The 19342-nt window shown below is 40.9% G+C and overlaps 1 protein-coding gene across 1 annotated transcript in view; it reads right to left on the minus strand.

The window, feature by feature from the left end:
• Positions 1-19342, minus strand: part of brinp1 (bone morphogenetic protein/retinoic acid inducible neural-specific 1) — a 100661-nt gene that overhangs the window by 22109 nt on the left and 59210 nt on the right. The window contains exons 4-5 of the mRNA XM_066712613.1: positions 17862-18031; positions 3942-4047 (exon numbers count right to left, since the gene is read on the minus strand). Coding sequence (XP_066568710.1) covers positions 3942-4047; positions 17862-18031 — 276 coding nt within the window. The remainder of the gene's footprint in view (positions 1-3941; positions 4048-17861; positions 18032-19342) is intronic.

Raw genomic sequence — 19342 nt, forward strand, 5'->3', positions numbered from 1 at the left:
AGAGAGAGAGCCAGGAAATAGTTACTATACTGTTGCAAATGAGTTTGCTCTGTGTGTGTGTGTGTGTGTGTGTGTGCACGCGCTGACTATTAGAGGGAAGATTATAGCAATACACTACACTGCGATGTGGACTGAAATTTAGTTACAACCCATAATACACATAATGGTTATGACGTGAATGGCCGGTTCTGATTTATAATGTTGATTAAGCTTTTCTTGTGCTTAACAAAGATGCATGTTTTCAATTGGCCTTTTATACTTGTAGAGCTCTTATAATAAAAGCTTTCTTTAATAAATAAATATACACAGATTCATCCACCATTAGGATTTTGTCGAGGGGGGGTATAGAAACGAACACAGTGGGATTTATTTGGTATGTGAAGCACTTTCCTGATAAATGCCTGCGCTGAATCGGAAAGACCGCTGAACTGGAGGGGATGTCAGGGCGATTATAAAATACTGTAAAATGTGGAGGTGGGGGGAATGAGACTAATTGTACACAACCACTAAGTCATTAGGACTTGTTTTGCTGTTGCCTCTTTAACATTAACAAATTAGTTGGGCACAGTCGGGCGCCATGTTCCATCAATCCTCCTTTCACTTTGCACTTACACAGGAAAGAGAGAGAGAGAGGGAGAGCATTAGAGTGATATCAGCCTTCAGTGTGTCTTCATGTGCGACAGCAACACTAACACAAAGCTGGACAAAGCCTTTATAAACGGGCGTTTGTGTGATTACTCTGGACTTCGTGATGTTTGTCATTTTCCTTGTCGCTCAGGTGATTTGTTCTCTAATTCTATTATAGCATAGTTTTAACTTCTCAAAGGTTTTCTATAGGAAATTACAGATTTCACTGTGAAATATTCACAGAGCAAAATTCAGTTCTGAGAAGCCTGTGTGTTTGTTTCTCTTTTTCCCCACAATATTGACATAATTCCACTAAAAGGCTACGCAGGACGGGCAGAAATCTAAGTTTAGGAAATTCAATGAGAAAATTGGAAGGCAGGAATCTTTTACTTGATGTATTCTTCACTGGTAAATGGTTGGCCTCACCTGAATATTTGTAAATAATGCTTAATAAATATGATTTACCTAGAGAAATCAGTGAGTTAGGGTAAAGTACTGCCAACAATGAACACACTGAATGTGTATATATATATAAAATATGTATTTGCAGTGATCTGTAACCTGCTTTGATATCACGGTCATTTTCCTGCCAGGCCCTGTTCAGCTGTTCCCCATCGTCTCTGCAAAACAGCAGCTGAAATGGCCACCACTTGGCTTCATCTAATCACGATATCATTTGTTTCGACTTTAATCAATTTTATTGCCAATACCATTTATTAATGGTGCAAACGGTTCTTCCCAGTGACCTTTCCTAGATTGAGAATATATAAAAAGAAAGCGTGTGTCACCCCAGTGGCTGCCTCGGCACAGAGTCATCACCACCGCACTAATGACTCAAACAATTGCCTCACCTTCGTTAGCCTTGGAGAGCACACCATTTATTTTCTTTTATTTTTCAATCCCTTTATGGAGGACAAGCAGAGACTGTTCTTGGAAGGAGGCTTTCTTTAATAATCATAAATAATATCAAATCGTTTTCAGCTCTTTATTGATAGGTATAATCTTTTCCCAAGCCACCTGTGTCTCATGTCACGGATTGCATTCTAGTTGGGGATGGTTTTGAAGAAACCAGATTGTTTGTCGGTTGTCCACCTCGGTGTCCTGTTCAGGGTTGTCAAACAATCTGTACAACTTTCTGACAGTCAGTATCAAATGGAGACGTCTTAACGCAGTCTGCACACGCTTAAATACATACATACATAAATGGATCAAAATAAAGCATGGCATCTGTTTAGCATTACTCAGCCTTTCAGAATCAACTTGCGTATCTAAAACCAGTGGCCACACAGAACTGCAGCCATAGATTATATATATACATATATATATACATATATATATACATATATATATACATATATATATATATATATATATATATATAATATTTTATTTCCTCTCAAGCAAATCTTGTAAAAACCTTCAAAATCATCAGTCAACAGGCAGGACAGGGTTCTGCACCAGCTTTAAACCAACGAATGCAATCATGCATGTGCAAAAGTGTCTGCACAACCATGAGAATGTGAACTAAACAAGCATGAGTACAAACTATTCCTTTTTTATTTTTCATGATGTCAGCCAAAAAATGCGGTGTCAGGAAAGAAAAAGAAAAGGCAACTTTAGGTCTTTGTCAGTTGGAACAAAAATGCCAGCGGTGCAGCCGTTCTCCTCTCTCCAAACCAGCCAAACACTGATCAGCAATTGTAAGTGAAAGTGTCACAAAAGTGTTGTGTAAGAACACAGGCTGATGGGTGGTGAGGCTGTAAATCCTGATCCTTGATCGATTGTGTTTGTGTTTCTGCCTCTGAGGCACTGGTTGTCTCGTGCGTGTGTGTGTGTGTGTGTGTGTGTGTGTGTGCGTGCGTGTCTGTGTGTGTCTGTGTGTGTGTGTGTGTGTGCGTGCGTGTGTGTGTATCTGAGCACATGTGATTGTGTCTACAGAACAGAACACAGTTCAGTTTTACATATAATACTGCATTACGGAGGTTATTATGCAAATTATACATTTTCAGAAAAACAAATACATGACTTAACGCTTCTTACCTCAGTGTGGCACATATGACACAAGTTATGGTAAACTGGGATAATATATTTGTCAAACTTGTTAAATGTTTGTGATCAAAACGTCACACTGGGTTCTACAAGTAGGAGAAGTCATTTTCTTAATCTTTTTTTGTCCAGTTTGATGTATTCTACTCACACAACACATTTTACCTCTGTATTCATAGAAGACATGTTGCCCTGTGATCTAGCTCTAATAGAATTGCCAAGTGACACTTTAAATGAGGATTAATGTACTGGGCAGACTCTTCTAAATGTGTAAAGAAATTACGAACAAATGTGCATCTAGCCGATGGAACAGCCAGAGGTCTGTCTAGACAGTTAAGCGTTTTACTGCACAGACTGAATGAAGACAACTCTGCACTAAAAACTACTCTTGACCAAAAAAAAAAATGGAAGTGTTTCAGTAATACAAAATGTTTGAGTTCATCCACCAGTTAATTGAGGAATTGTGCTATTATTGTGTGACTATTATTCTTGTTTTGGTGGATAGTTCCTGTGGTGCGATTTTATTGGATTTATACAAGAGCATCTTTTAACAGAGAGAGGCTTTCAAGGCTGCAATATCTTCAGCAAGAACACGAGACTCAAGTGAGAACCAAGGTCATTAAAGGAATGAAACATGGCGATGAAGGGTTAAATCTGGCTCTCATTTCACTCTGTCTTCAAGCTGAAGATTTTACATCTGAAATCCTGAAAGACCTTGGGGTTAGAAGATCACTGCTCTTACAGCGCTCGAGCTTGCTCATGATTCTGGCTGGCTGGAGGCTAAATAGATATTTTTCTTTGCAGGATTTCAGTGGACCGAAGGAGTAATAGAGTGAATTTATCATGGCTGCTAAAGGAAAAGGCCACTCGCTCAACTTTCAGAAGCAAATGGCACTAGAAAATAAGGATTGTATTTGTCTTCCTTGGCCTATAATGCTTTGTGTAAATCCTCTCTCTCGCTCTCTCACTCTCACTCTCTCACACACACACTCTCTGTCAGTTCTCGTTCACTTTCATTTCTATGGGTTTCATGAACAAGCAAACTGTGGTTCTGCAAGAGGCTGAGCCTAGGAGTTCTTTCTCTTTTCTGATCTTCAAAAGTTCCTTCACACATTCCTTCCACCACCACCTCCACCCACTTCTCAACCTGTCAGCACTGATTTCATGAGCAGAAAAGCAGCATTGTTCATCTCCGCGCTGACACAGGTGCAGCTCTTTTGCCAGGGCCGAGTGTGGGTAAAACAGCAGCGATCAATGAGACTGCTTACCTTGTAGATGGAGCTTGCTTTCCGGGCTCTGCAGGAGGACAGAACTCACGGAGTCCAGATTATCGTAGCTGCTGCAGCCTAAGGGACCAGTTCTCGTCTCCGTTACCTGGAAGAGATCAATGCGAATCGATTAGAAGTCATACTTCCCCGTGGTGCCGCCCTCAGGAGCTCAGTACTGCTCCCTGCAGGTTCTAGAGAAGTCTGCATCCTCAGTCAGGAGTACCTTGAACACATGGTCATGGTCATGTTGACAAATTTAGCCAAATGATTGAGTAAATAAAGTAATGAACAGATTAATAAAAAATTAAAGCCACTGAGGCTCTCCCAGACCCGGGTTGACCTTCATTCTGCAATCAAAAGTCTGTTTGTTTTTCTTCAGAAATAAAACCCAATGAGACGGACCTCCTTCCTCTCTAGAAAGCAAAGCCCTGCAGCAACTGGGACTGTCTTTTTTAACAAACAGAGCTGACTGTATATTTAAGTAATGAACCTCTGGCATACAGATCAAGTGTCAGTGGATTTGAAATGAAGGTGGATATATTTTCTCCCAACAAAATGCAAGTCATAGAAATAAGGAGGATCAATATTTATTACCTTCCAAGTAATATGTATTCGTTCTAACACATCGATTGTCTTTAACTCCTACATGTCGTAGGGCACACGTTTACAAGTTAATAAAATGTCCATTTAACAAAGTATGTACAGTAGCACACTTAAATTGATGCGTTAGTTTATGGGGTCATAATGTATTTGTCAAGGGAACGGGGCAGGTCGAGACCAGTCGTTTCCAGTGTTGGCAAAATGTCGGCACATAACCAGTACTGACACAGAAGCTGTCCTCTCCCGTGGACAGACACGTGTGTTCTCCGTGTGAGCAGGTGTGTGCATCCTGGCTGTGCTGCAAAGAGGAACGCTAACCGATTCCCCGATTCGCAATTTAACGGCTGTTATTCTGACAAGCTGAGCGATGGGCTTGAGTTTGAACCTTATTCATTCATTCTTTCTAAAACAGTGGGTCTAGAAAGAAGTGTTTTATTATTTTGTAATAATGAAACACACTGTCTCCTATCAATAAATGGAAAACATGACGGTTAAGTTCAAACCTGATGCCGGTTGTACATTTAAGTGATTATATTTACCACCCTGGAAACACAGTGAGCTATATTTTATTTAGTTTAGTTATTTAGTTATTACGTAGAGAATCCGCATGAGTAACATCTACCATGTGACAGATTACTATGTGTCCCACTGATGATATTCTGATGTCTATCGGGGCTCAAACAGCCTCTGAAACTTTAACATGCCATTTTACCCCCTGTGTGAATGTAAACAGGATGTTAGGGTGTATTGTCAAAAGTGTAGAATTGAGAACAAGGGCAGTGATGTTCAGACTGTACAATGCACTAGTTAGAGCTCATCTGGATACTGTGGACAGTTCTGGGCTCCACACTTCAAGAAAGATATCGCTGCTCTAGAGGCAGTTCAGAGGAGAGCAACCAGACTTATTCCAGGTCTGAAGGGAATGTCCTACTGAGAGACTGAGGAAATGAACCTTTTCACCCTGGAACAGAGGAGACTACGTGGGGACTTGATCCAAGTCTTCAAAATCATGAAAGGCATCGACCACATCAAACCAGAGGAGCTTTTCCAGATCTGCAGGGACACAGGCACCCGGGAACACAAATGGAAATTGGGCTTCAAGGCATTCAAGACAGAAAATAGGAGACACTTCTTCACACAGAGAGGCGTCACAATCTGAACAAACTCCCCAGCGATGTGGCTGAAGAGACAATTTGGGAACATTCAAAAACAGACTGGATAGGATCCTTGATCACTTAGTTATTAATGGACACCAAATGAGCACGATGGGGCGAATGGCCTCACGATTGGACACTCTTATGTTCTTGTGTTTCTTATGTATGTGAGTAAACTCGGGTCCAGGTGTCTCACCTGCCAGCACTGCCGTGTGTCGTGCCCAGTTACTATGACAACATTATGCATCATTACCTTCATTTTCTGGAGAAGAAATGCAAATTCCTACACAGCGGGAAGCGCAGGGTAGTAAAATGAAAGCATATCTTGTAAGAAATAAATCTGGGGGGCCTCCATCCTCGTTTATTTTCTAACCAGAGAGATTTTATAGTGAAATCAACCTCCCTCGATCATCAGCACGAGGGAAAAGCCATGAATACTATAGCAACCTAAATGAGCACTGGAATGGACTTTGTTCTTTTTCAGTCTCAATCGGTTGTCTTTTGTTTGCTTGTGTCTTACACTAAGGGTGTGTGTTTGCATTATATATATATATATATATATATATATATATATATATATAATTTATATATCTATAATGTAGTAACATTACTAATGCTATTTAAATACAGTGGGGGAAAAAAATATTTGATCCCCTGCTGATTTTGTACGTTTTCCCGCTGACAAAGAAATGATCAGTCTATAATTTTAATGATAGGTGTATCTTAACAGTGAGAGACAGAATAACAACAACAAAATCCAGAAAAACGCATTTCAAAAAAGTTATAAATTGATTTGCATGTTAATGAGGGAAAAAAGTATTTGACCCCTTCGACTTAGTACTTGGTGGCAAAACCCTTGTTGGCAATCACAGAGGTCAGACGTTTCTTGTAGTTGGCCACCAGGTTTGCACACATCTCAGGAGGGATTTTGTCCCACTCCTCTTTGCAGATCCTCTCCAAGTCATTAAGGTTTCAAGGCTGACATTTGGCAACTCGAACCTTCAGCTCCCTCCACAGATTTTCTATGGGATTAAGGTCTGGAGACTGGCTAGGCCACTCCAGGACCTTAATGTGCTTCTTCTTGAGCCACTCCTTTGTTGCCTTGGCTGTGTGTTTTGGGTCATTGTCATGCTGGAATACCCATCCACGACCCATTTTCAATGTCCTGGCTGAGGGAAGGAGGTTCTCACCCAAGATTTGACGGTACATGGCCCTGTCCATCGTCCCTTTGATGTGGTGCAGTTGTCCTGTCCCCTTAGCAGAAAAATACCCCCAAAGCATAATGTTTCCACCTCCATGTTTGACGGTGGGGATGCTGTTCTTGGGGTCATTCCTCCTCCTCCAAACACGGTGAGTTGAGTTGATGCCAAAGAGCTAGATTTTGGTCTCATCTGACCACAACACTTTCACCCAATTCTCCTCTGAATCATTCAGATGTTGGCAAACTTCAGATGGGCCTGTACATGTTCTTTCTTGAGCAGGGGGGCCTTACGGGCGCTGCAGGATTTCAGTCCTTCACGGCATAGTGTGTTACCAATTGTTTTCTTGGTGACTATGGTCCCAGCTGCCTTGAGATCATTAACAAGATCCTCCCGTGTAGTTCTGGGCTGATTCCTCACCGTTCTCATGATCATTGAAACTCCACGAGGTGAGATCTTGCATGGAGCCCCAGACCGAGGGAGACTGACAGTTATTTTGTGTTACTTCCATTTGCGAATAATCGCACCAACTGTTGTCACCTTCTCACCAAGTTGCTTGGCGATGGTCTTGTAGCCCATTCCAGCCTTGTGTAGGTCTACAATCTTGTCCCTGACATCCTTGGACAGCTCTTTGGTCTTGGCCATGGTGGAGAGTTTGGAATCTGATTGATTGATTGCTTCTGTGGACAGGTGTCTTTTATACAGGTAACGAGCTGATATTAGGAGCACTCCCTTTAAGAGAGTCTCAGCTCGTTACCTGTATAAAAGACACCTGGGAGCCAGAAATCTTGCTGATTGATAGGGGATCAAATACTTATTTCCCTCATTAACATGCAAATCAATTTATAACTTTTTTGAAATGCGTTTTTCTCGATTTTTTTGTTGTTATTCTGTCTCTCACTGTTAAAATACACCTACCATTAAAATTATAGACTGATCATTTCTTTGTCAGTGGGCAAACGTACAAAATCAGCAGGGGATCAAATACTTTTTTCCCTCACTGTACGAGAAGCAGTCATCTTAGCCTGAGTGTTTATGTATGCCAGGGGCTCTGTGAACCTGGGCTGCAGGTAAATAATCTCCCCTCGATAAGCGTGGCCCGTTGGGTTTGTGTAGGATCAGTGAGACTGCAGAGAGATTGAACATTGCATGATTGTCAGATTGAATGAAGCCACACTCCTCTGGGTAATCTCCACTCAAATAATATCACCTGCGTAAGTATCGGTCACTAGGTATATGAAGATTAGTTATTATAGTGAGGAGTTGTAATGTTCATGAAAACGTGCCGTCCTGCTCTCCTTTCCTTCTTTGCGCATTTCCATACGTGAGTGGCATGTCTTGTGTCTACTGGCTGTCACAGCAATAATACACCAACAAACAAACCAACAGATGCGTCTCCAGTCCAGATCAAAACAACCCTGAGAGAAACCAAATGTGTTTCCTGAAGCACGGAAACGATCATCTCCAGAATTTGATTAAAATGGAAAGCGTTTTATTTACAGCAAAGTCGGGGGGTGTGAAATTAGTTAATACTTAAACCAGAGAGAACCTTTGGAAGATAAAGATTTTACGGGGGGGTGGCATAGGGAGAGATCCCTTAGTCTCCAGAGGGCAGCTCAGGTAGTCAGATCTGGAACGAGACGGATCATCTGCTCTGAACCACACACTTGATTAATTCTGGCCCCCGCCTCGCCTGCATACATATAGGCCAATTTCATTTTTCCTTAAGAAACCATGTGAGAGAGACAGCGGGGCTTCTGACCTGCGTGCGATAATTCACTCACAACAATGGAGTCGGGCTGATAGAAGTCGTTCACCGAGAAGGAAAAAATAAAGGAAATGTTTTTTTTCTTCTTGGTGGTTAATTAAGCTCACTGAGATCTCTGAGATTAAACTAGTTTGGGAGTTAATTACACTTTTGTTTCCTTCTCGGTTTTCAATTATTGTGTAGTCTGTAATGTGTAAACATGTAAGTAAGTCGATTATCTTGTTGGTATGGAATACATGTAATACATGCTAAGACAATTCAGTAAACTGAATTTACAAAATGATATTTTTGTTATTATTATTCAATTGAAGCCAAAGTGACAGCAAGCACAATATACACAGTGCAAAGTTTACGGCCTATAAAAATGTCAGAATGAACTGCGTTACAGAGCACAGCGACAGCGTTCAGGAACCGATCGGTGCCTCGATCCTACAGAGAGATAAAAAAGGACTCAAAGCTCTTCTGATAATTCAGAAATTGTATTCATACCATAAAATTAAACCGTCGGAGAAGCAGGATGTGCATTAAGTAACTGATCCGATTAGAAGATCTCCGACGAACAATTCACTTAATTCTGCTCTCAGATCGGCACCTGGAGACAAACTCGATGGTGTCCACCAATCATCTGAGCGGCTGCCTGGGGAACACATTATATCGATCAAGGGACTCGATAATTGCCATTCAGCTGTCACCAAAAATGCATCAGCAGTTTAAAAAACGGCTTGTTGAAGATGTTTTCCCACCTGGGCTGCTCACAAACTGTCTTCTGCAGGACGTCGTTTTTATATCCCTTCGACTTGCAGCTCAGAGTCGTGCGAGAACTTTCCACTGGAGAAAAATCTAATAACTGAATGACATTGAATTATTCCTGAAAAACTGCTCTGTTCCTGGGGTGGCAGTCCTTAAGCAGGAGTAGCCACTGTGTAGGTGTGTGTGTAGAGTTTGTGAAAGCACACATTTAGCTTTATTTCAGCTCTGGAAGCCAGCTGGGTTGATTTAGTGTGTTGGGGGGGGGGCTTCAGGAGATGCCTGGGATAAGCCTTCGTCTGTTGAACAAATTATAAGTGTGTTTGCAGTTTTGCATCTTAGACTTAACGGGGGGTGGCTTGCTTGACTTGGCATTTGATTTGCTTGAAGTGGCGACGCAATTGCAGCCCCCCCACCCTGACTTCCTGACTGAGGGAAATGAAATGTCCGCCATCTTAGTGGAGCTGAGAGAGCGGCAGACTGAGTGCACTTGAGCGATTTGGGAGAACCTGTCTGCGGGTCCAGCTGATGTCAGATCCCGGCCATCGACCCCGAGTCCCTCTCCTCCTGTCTCTCGAGTGTCTTTCCCTTGAATGATACAAACTAGCGCTTTTGTCAGAGAGGAACTGACTCACTGCACTGCTGCCCGTAGGATGACTTAGCCTTAAGACCCCGGAGTCAGGAGCCCGACAGGGTTTAGCTGCAGTCCGCACACGGCCTCGGCCCCCCGGCGATCCAAAGCTGTGGGTCCACGTGTCAATCAAACGATGGCTTGGTGTAATAAGTAATAATACTAATAAAAACAGCGAATAGCCAAGGACTGCTGTACTGCTTACAAGCTAAAAAAGCCTAATCTACCATGTGGCCTTCATAAACCAAGAGGCCCTGTGTCATGTAATGAATTATATCCGACAATCGCGCACAAAGCCTGGTCTTACGGCGAGGGATTACTGACGGCAAAATATTTAGTACATCAGATTATTAAAATCCACTTTGATGTGAAAGAAAAGCGCAGAGGGAGGTCAGATCTGTAGAACACACCGAGGCAAAACTGACGGATTTGGATTGTTTGCGCCGTATACAACTCCCCGATCCCCTCCGGCTCCTTCCGTCAGTCTTCCTGCGACCCCCCTGAAGAAGTCTAAAGGACTCCTGTCTCCCGTCTCTGAGGGCCCGGTGACGGAGGGACATCCCTGAGCGGAGGACCAATCACCTGCTCAACATCATCCCAGATCTGCTGGAGACTCCAAATCTCTCAGACAGATTTTCCCGTTTGATCTACAGCAGAAACCCTTCTCCTCCTCCAACCCCCTGGGGGAGAACATCACTGCTTCTTTATTTATTTATTTTGATGATAAACTTTAAGAGAGCCGTGCGCCTTTAACTATAAAAGAAGACTGTGGGGATTCAATGGATATTTATACATTTTAGATAATCTCTGAAGAAAGTATAAATAGAAATTGAAGACACAATGGCTCATGTGAAAACCACCACCGTGTTTTAATTAAGCTGGTCACTCTCCTTGTTTTTAATTAGTTCCTAGAAATGTGTTTAATATAGTCCAGGCAGGGTATAGGTTATATAAAATGCATGTATTCTACAGCATGTCTATCTTAATATATATATGAACAGTAATATATTTAATAAACACAGAATAGTTCTTTGCTTCCATTATATCCATATTTTCACGTGTGCCTCAGTGTTGCTTCCTAGAGACACAACACATCTATAAAATACACTTTAATCTATACATCCATGACAGATTTACAGCACTACTGTAATGTATGCCTTTCTCCCTACACTGTCCACACACACCTGTACCTTAAATCTGCTGGGCACGTCTTACAAAACATTAACATTTACCATCATACACCTCGATGTACCAACAGCACGGCCATCTTCGACAAAAACAGTATTACTTTGCGAGGATCTAATGAAAACTTATTAAGGTTAATGTGTGTGCTGAGCTTTGCGACTCACTCTGACAACCAAATGGGCATTAAATCTCCGCAGGCGCTCGGCTGTGTGCTGGTAGATACCCCTCTGATGGCTCAGATGAGGATTCAGGGCCATTATTCCAGGAGAACATAAATTCTCGCTGAAGAAAGGGCTCTTGAGATAAACAGCCGTCATTATAGGGCCAGAGCTGAACCATTTAGTTAATCTGCCTATCGCTTGTCACTCTTTTAATCCCGTTTATTTTAATAACGTATAGGATGAGAAGTGATGGAATTGCGTCCTGCACGTCTTTTATATTTGATGTCATCTAACCCCTGCGGCCAATGATTTACAATCAGGCCCTACGCTTACTTATTATATTTATCTGTATATTATGTTACATGTGTCTATTAGAAGGATTGTTCACTCACACTTGCATATCCAACGTGCCGGACCATAAAGCTTTATCCCCTGTGCCATAAATAAGGGAGCTGTAATTTATTATAAGCCGATGTTCGATAAAATGTAAATCCAAATAATTAACTATAAATGGGGAGGGGAGTGCTTCATAAATACACACACAATATTTAAATTGTTAAAATATGCTGTTTGACTCAAATTCCCCATTCAGCAGCACATTTTAATATGTAGATTAGATTTTTTAAACAGTAGGAGAAATTTTGTGTGTCAGATATTCTACAGAGCAAAGACTTTTTTAATTTCTCCAAATAACTCTTAATGACGTCAGCTTCAGAAACCCATTGCTTTGGGTGTATTCTTGTCCAGAAGTGTATCAGCGTGGTTCAGGAGATATCTCTAAATTATTTCAAGATATCTTGAATTGAATTTCAGATATCTTTAAATCATTTTGAGATATTTGCAAATGACTTCCTGTATGTTGTCTGAGATTATCACTTCCTGTTTCCTCTTTAAGTTAGGCTACATAGAGGAAGTCATTTGTAGATATCTCAACATGAATTAAAGGTAGCTTTATATGATTTAGAGATATCTTTTAATATTTGATGATATCTTTTTAATGAATTTAAGATAACTCTAAATGATAATTTGGCTTGCCATATTCCTATTGAACGTGTGAGTTGTGTGTAGTGTTGTCCTGTACTGTAAATCATGCTTAGTGTGGACGTATGGTGGCAGCAGGCTTCGTTATAATTATATAGAGTTCTCACACTCTGGGATTAACAAGGATAGAAGATCCAACAAATTAATGATCGAAACAGTAATTAAAAGCCGCAGAGACCAGCATCCTGTTACCACCGTGATACTGATGGATCGTGACTCCCAGGAAGACCTGGAGAGTCAGTGGTTTAGATCGGGGGCTGCATTTTGTTTTTATTATTGCCTTCTTAGCGTCCACTAATGCGTATTTTTCCTCCTGACCGAAACAGAGACACGGGTTCAATGAGGAAAGAGGGATGAGACACAGCTGGTGAACCCAAATGTCAACTGAGGAGACTGGCAGTGTGAAGCAGATCATTTCCCATTGGCAGCCTGCGGATGATAAGTACCAAACAATTTGTATTCATGTCTTTATTTTAAATCTCAGATTGGGGAACACAATTTGTGTTTATCAATTGCTTCGAACAAATAGGTGCTTATTTTCTCTCCACATCAAAGAGAGCTGTCATTAGACACACCTGCTATTTTGTTTGCTTTGGTGTTCAACACATTCCCTGACAGTAACTTGCTCTCCGGCGTCCTGACCGAGCGAAGGATGGCAAAGCGAACACAATCCGCCGGGCGGCACTAGAACTCCTGTGCAGAATTTGAAACTTTAATTGCCTCGTCTATGATTTAGGCCTCAAGTAATTACTGCCATTACTAACAACAGAAAGGCATAAACTTTGGCTTTCATTAAAGAGTGGCCAGTTTTTCTTATTGATTCCTGAAGAAATACCTTCTATGTGCTTGTGTATTTATTTATACTGTCTTAAACAGTGCTCTAGCACGGTTAAAGTGAGTTTGTGATTTAGAGCTGGGGATCTGCTCATGGATGGTGGATTTCCTCACATTATTTCTTCCTCCTCCTCCTCCGTTTTTTCTCTTTATAAAGTCTTTCCACTCATGCATCTTAAAAATGATTGGGTCAAATGGCATGTCTTTAATTTCCCGGCATAAAACAAATTTACTGCACCAGGCTTCACCAGAGTAAAAATGAGGAACGAGATTCAATCTGTCAGAGACGCTTTGAAATAGATGCCGCGTCGTCAGAAATTTGCATATCAACTGAAACTGATTTTCCTATGGAGTCGACCTTGGGGAGGGCAGACCTCACATTCCAGTGCATAATTATTATACTTTGTCACAAAAATAACATCACATCGTCAATATAGATTGCATCCATAATTATAGTTCATTCTTCCTTTTGTTTCTTCTTTGCCTTTTCTAATGTTAATGTTTGAACCGAATCTGAACATTTTATAGCAACATAATTGTGTGACCAATCGTGCTTATGTTTTCAAAGTATCATAAATATGTACATCTATTTTAAATAAGATTGAAGATACACCAATCCAGAATCTGAAAACATTTTATTTGAGAAACTGTTTCCAATCCAGCTAGGGTTTTTTGTTCTTCTTGTTTCTTTTTAATTTGTATTATTAGCAACATCTGAGAATTATGGACTCTGCTAGGGAGATACTACTTAAATAATGTTGCTATTTAATGCTTAAGTGCACTTGTTAAGTTGTATGCCCTCTGTGAGGAATGATGCCTGGGTTTGGGAGTTGAAAACTGTTGTTGCTATACAGGCACATCTCAGACCTTTTCTTCTTTTTTTTTCTACTCATAAAATGCACTACAAGTCTGTCAATCATGTGAGGTTCAGGAAAGGGCCGAGACATTTCCCGAAACCTGACTGGCTGGGAGTGCTTAATGCAGGAGTTGTCAGTCTAGTTTCCTTCAGAAATATGTTTGAGATCATTCTGAACCTGAGGCCCTGTCAGCCCATTGTGGTATATTTATACATTGTGTCTTTATGTTTTAACAGAGAGGAACAGAACAAATGCATGTATAAGTGGGGATTCCAATTGCGTGTTGCATACAGACATAAATAAATATTAATATGTTAGACATGTAAACATTGCGATCGCTGTCATACTGCTTCATACCTTAAAGACTTGACTTTGACAATAAAAATATAATTTTCATAGTTCAGTCTTGGGTAATTTTAGACCTATTTAAAATGTTCCTTTTTGAGCCAAGGTCCTTGATAGGGTAGTATTTAAAAAGTGTCCCTTAGATCGTATTCCTATCTTGGAATTGTTTAAATCAGGATATAGATCTACTCAGAGTACAGAGACTTATATATGTATCTTATATATTACGTATTCTTGTGCAGATTAAAATGCTATATCTGTCTTAGACTTGAGTGCTGCATTCAATACTGTAGACGTGAAATGTTGATTAATTGCCTTAAAGAATGCGTTGGCTTGTCTGTAAGTATTCTGGACTGTTTCAGATCATACCTCCTCAACAGACAGGATTTTATTTCCTTGGGAAAGTCTGTGTCACAAATTGCTAGCTTAAATGTGGTGTTCCTCAGGGCTCTGTCCTGGGTCCTTCGCTGTTCTCTTTATTTATGAGATAATTCATAGGCATGGGGTGAACTTTCATTTTTATGTGGATCTCTGCTTCCCTGTTAAACCAGGTGATATTAATACTAATCCAGTCCTACATGAGTGTCCTGCTGATATGAAAAAACAGGATGATTCAACATTTTCTGCAATTAAAACAAAATAACGTGGAAGTATTACTAATTGGTTCTCAGGCAGATTGAGTTGACTAAAATGTGGTGAGCAATCTCAAAGTAACATTTTACTCAACTTCAATTCCTATATTCCATATTTTCTGGTACCATAAATCATGCGCTGTCACACCTACAGGGATTCAACAAGAAGAAAGACACAACCCACATTACTCCTGCGCTGGCTGCCCTGAGCTGGCTTCCAGTACGCTTTAGGGTCGATTTTGAGATTGAGATTTTGTTAACATATTAAGCAATTACTGTAAAGGTCCCTGATAATTTAACTGATTTACTAAATCCATATCAGCCTGTGTGCCCACTCAGGTCATGTGACAGGGGTCTACTGTGTGTCCCCAGAGTGAGGCAGCCTTTAGTTAAATGATCCAAGACTGCAGAATTCATTGCCATGATTTATTAGAGACTCAATCAAGACTTAAGTCACATTTTTACACCATTTTAACACTGCTGATGTTTCTATGCTTTTATTGCTCTCTGTATTATATTCTCTGTATGTGTTTTACTCTCTATCTTAATTGTATTTTAAACATTCAATTCATTTATGTTTCTGGTACAGTGCCACTGTTTAATATGAAAGGGACTATATAAACATAATATCAAATCTTAAAGTATAAAGTTTTATTATTGTGATTAACAGATTCACTTCACTTAATATATTTTCCATTTTATAGTTGCGCTGACAATTATTACGGATTTATTGATCCCGTCTGGTTCAGTGAGCTTGTTGTGCTTTTCTCCGAACAGCTGTCCCACAATGCCAAGTGTCCTGGGATTCATCGAGTTGCTTTCTTGACTCTATAATCCACTCTTGTAATTTGAAAACCACATATTACTTCCACAAAGTCCGGCTAGACTAACAGCTACCATTATGTCGCTTAGATTACAGTCTGTACGGGATAATGTGAGTGTTTTTAATTATATCTGCGGGCCTATTAAATCAAATCAAATAACTGGAGGCAGGTGTAATGGAAGACAAATGCCTATAAGCCACAAATACTGTGACGGAGGAGGGGGTATCTATTTACAGGAGGATGGCAACAGCATATGTGCCGGTTTGTGGCAGTCAGGCCCGGCGTTCGCTATAATGGATGTAGACTGCAGGTCTAAAAATGATCTAGAACATAAATGTGTCTAACCCAGGACCCGAGGAAATTTAGTTTCAAGACTCCGTTCTGCCACGGGCACCACAAGGAGCGCAGAAAGATCTCAGTTTTCATTAACTGTACGGTGCTGCTGGAGCCCTTATGCAGGGTTACTCTGAGGGACATTCGCAAGAGCGACAGCGTTTTGATAAATATACAAGATAGGTCTTAGCTTCCGGGCTTTCTTTCTTTCTTTCTTTTCCTTTCCTTTCCTTTCCTCTACACTCTTACTGTTAATTTCCTTAAATCTATTACAGACTTACTGAAATGCATTGAAGTGTCTTGGGTAAAAGTCCTTGCAGCAAAACAAACACAAAGTAGCGATATAAGCAACCCATAGTAAGTGGTGGTTTGGGGCAGTGCTATCCATCTTGTTTATGTGCCGTTGACATGGGTCATTTTAAATGTGTTCAGTGACACAATCTCCATCTCCAACGACGAGTGCATGCGTGTGCCAGATCAAGGAAATAGCAAGAGACAGCACTGATGGATGCTTTGCAGGAGAATAAAATAGGTGCAATTTCAACTTATAAACAAATAAACAAATAAAATAAGCATAGAATCCATGTTTCTGCATCATTTAGATCACGTAGTCTGGTAGTATAAAAGCAGTGGAGCTGCCCGAAAGCTGAATTGGAAATCAAATCAATACCTCCAGCAATAGGCCTCTTAACTCTCAGGGTATAGATTGAAGGACTGAAGAAGGCTCAGCTTCCCTGCAGATCAAAGATTGTGTCTGGCAAGAATGTGACAACGTGGATATAAAACACAGGATTGGAGTGGCTTCCTATTTTTAGATGTCTGCTGTCTTTGTTTCGCGATAGACCGTTTGGGTAAAGGCTATAAATAAACTTGAAATGTCACCAAGACCAAAACTGAGTTCAGGCACTTTTTCTCATGCTATTTTTTTTCTCATGTCCGCAAATACATTCTCTTTTATGGTTTTCCTTTATGGTTTAGTTTCTTTCAGTTATGAGTCTAGGAGCACTTTAATTGTGTGTTTAATCAGAAATGATCAATAATTGATAACACTGCACTCATAAAGTATTTACAAAACAAAATGGCAACAAAAGCATAAGTACTGTGTCTGAAGAAGGGAACGTGCTGCTGGCCATCTCTCCAGACACCCAAAGAAAAGGTGTTTAACGCTCTGCAATTTCTCACTTTGATAAACATCAAAGCACAACAAAAAGAGTATATTTAATGTGATGAGAATCACTTGAGCAAGCGATTAATGAGATTCTGTCGATTTAGAAACTAAAATATATATTAAAAAGAGAGAAGTCATTCAAGGACACGCTGACGGAAAAGGAGCACCATGCTGCGCCTCGAGACGGGCTAACGTTCGGCAGACAATCCCTGAATAATACAATACAGATCGGAAACAATCAGGTCAGTTCCAGCAAAGGAAAATATGCTGCATGCGCTGCTTTGCTGGGCTGCTGACTCAGCAGTCGTTGTCAACTCTGCTTAATATCGTCGCGCTTGACTCTGTGCGAAGCGGAGCCCAGTCTGACCACGGCGGCATATCGATCTACCTGGTCTTATCTGTGTGCATGTGAAGACAGAGTGCAGGAGAGAGAAATCGAACCTTGATTGCGTTGGTGGAAATTTGGATCTCGTGCAGCTTTCTCATCGTCCCGTCGCGGTCGATGAAGTAGGACGAGGCCAGCTGGTGCAGGGCCTCCACACTCTGGGTGGCGTTGACCATCTTCCTGTCCAGTTTGCTCTTGTCCATGTACATGGTAAGAGCTTCCTCCCCTGCAAAACACACACACATATGCATTCATTCACGTCAGCTGAAGAGAATCAAACTCAAACAGAAACCAAAGACATACAAAAGGATCACAGTTATTTTATTGTATTATCGCTCTTTGTTTTTCTCACCTACATCATATCAGTGCTTAAAACGGTCAATATTTAAACACAGCGTACATCTTATTCAATGCTCGGTTTGCTAAAAGGATGTGTTTAAATAATTTAATGTTATTTCCCTGCCCAGTCGATAGTCCATTATTAACATTATTCTATATAACATTATTTTTAAAGTAATCAGCCCTATGTTTGTTAAATATACAAATGCTGGGACATTGGTTCAACAGATAGGATAGTTACTTTTTTCCATTATGTGGTTCATATAGAAATTGCTATTCTGTCACATACTACAGATTGGTACCTCGGGGCTCAGAAAGCACTTTGCAGTAGCGAGAGAACAAATGCTGAAAGTGTGTTTGCTTTGGTTGCCGACCAGCTCTTCCACCTGATAAAGCGCCTTGAGGAAACACAATTTCCTCGCAGTGGCTGCTGTTTTGTTCCCTTAGTAAGCAGTAGTTTTCGTTTGTTAACCTCACAACAAGTTCATTTTTTGTTGCACATCCCCCACCCCAGGACTGTTATTCAGCTTCTCCCCTCCTGTGGTGTCGTTCATTGTGCAAAACTTTTAAGAACCCTATTTCATAGAGCGAAATCAGAAATTGAAAGACAGAACACAGTAGAACCGCAATGTGTTTATTGTCCCCATGCTTATGCTTTAATGTAAAATCTTTTAATGTATTTCTCTGTGCCATACAATGACTGCGGGTGCGATACAATGGCTCTCAAAGGAGAAGGGCGAGCTAGGAAACTGTAGTGTGTCTGGGTGTGTGGAATTGATGAATCCAGCGAAGGAGAGGCGAGGATCTCCTCACGTGTTTCAAACACAGGTTCTGTGGCGAGAAAAAACTGCCTTCTCTTGATTGGTTCAGTCTGGAGCAACGTCTATAACAAATGCACAACCTTGGAGCAGAATGATGGCCTAGTTAGGACGTGCCATTGAGCAGCACATCTAGCGCACAAAAAAGTGGGTCTTTCTCTGAATTAAGAGTATTGCAGTTACACTCGATGTCATCTGGGTAATCAGAACTAGTGTTTCCAGCCCGGGGACTTGGAGCACCGAAAACCCGGGCAAGCCGGACGATTTCTCAACCCCGCAAGCCCGGGTTTGGCATAGGTATAAAATCGGGGTTGACAAAAAATAAAATAAAAATAAAAATCATACTTGTGTGCACGGCGCAACAGGGGACCCTTGTATAC

This window comes from Amia ocellicauda, chromosome 9, assembly GCF_036373705.1.
Source record: "Amia ocellicauda isolate fAmiCal2 chromosome 9, fAmiCal2.hap1, whole genome shotgun sequence".
Classification (NCBI taxonomy): domain Eukaryota; kingdom Metazoa; phylum Chordata; class Actinopteri; order Amiiformes; family Amiidae; genus Amia; species Amia ocellicauda.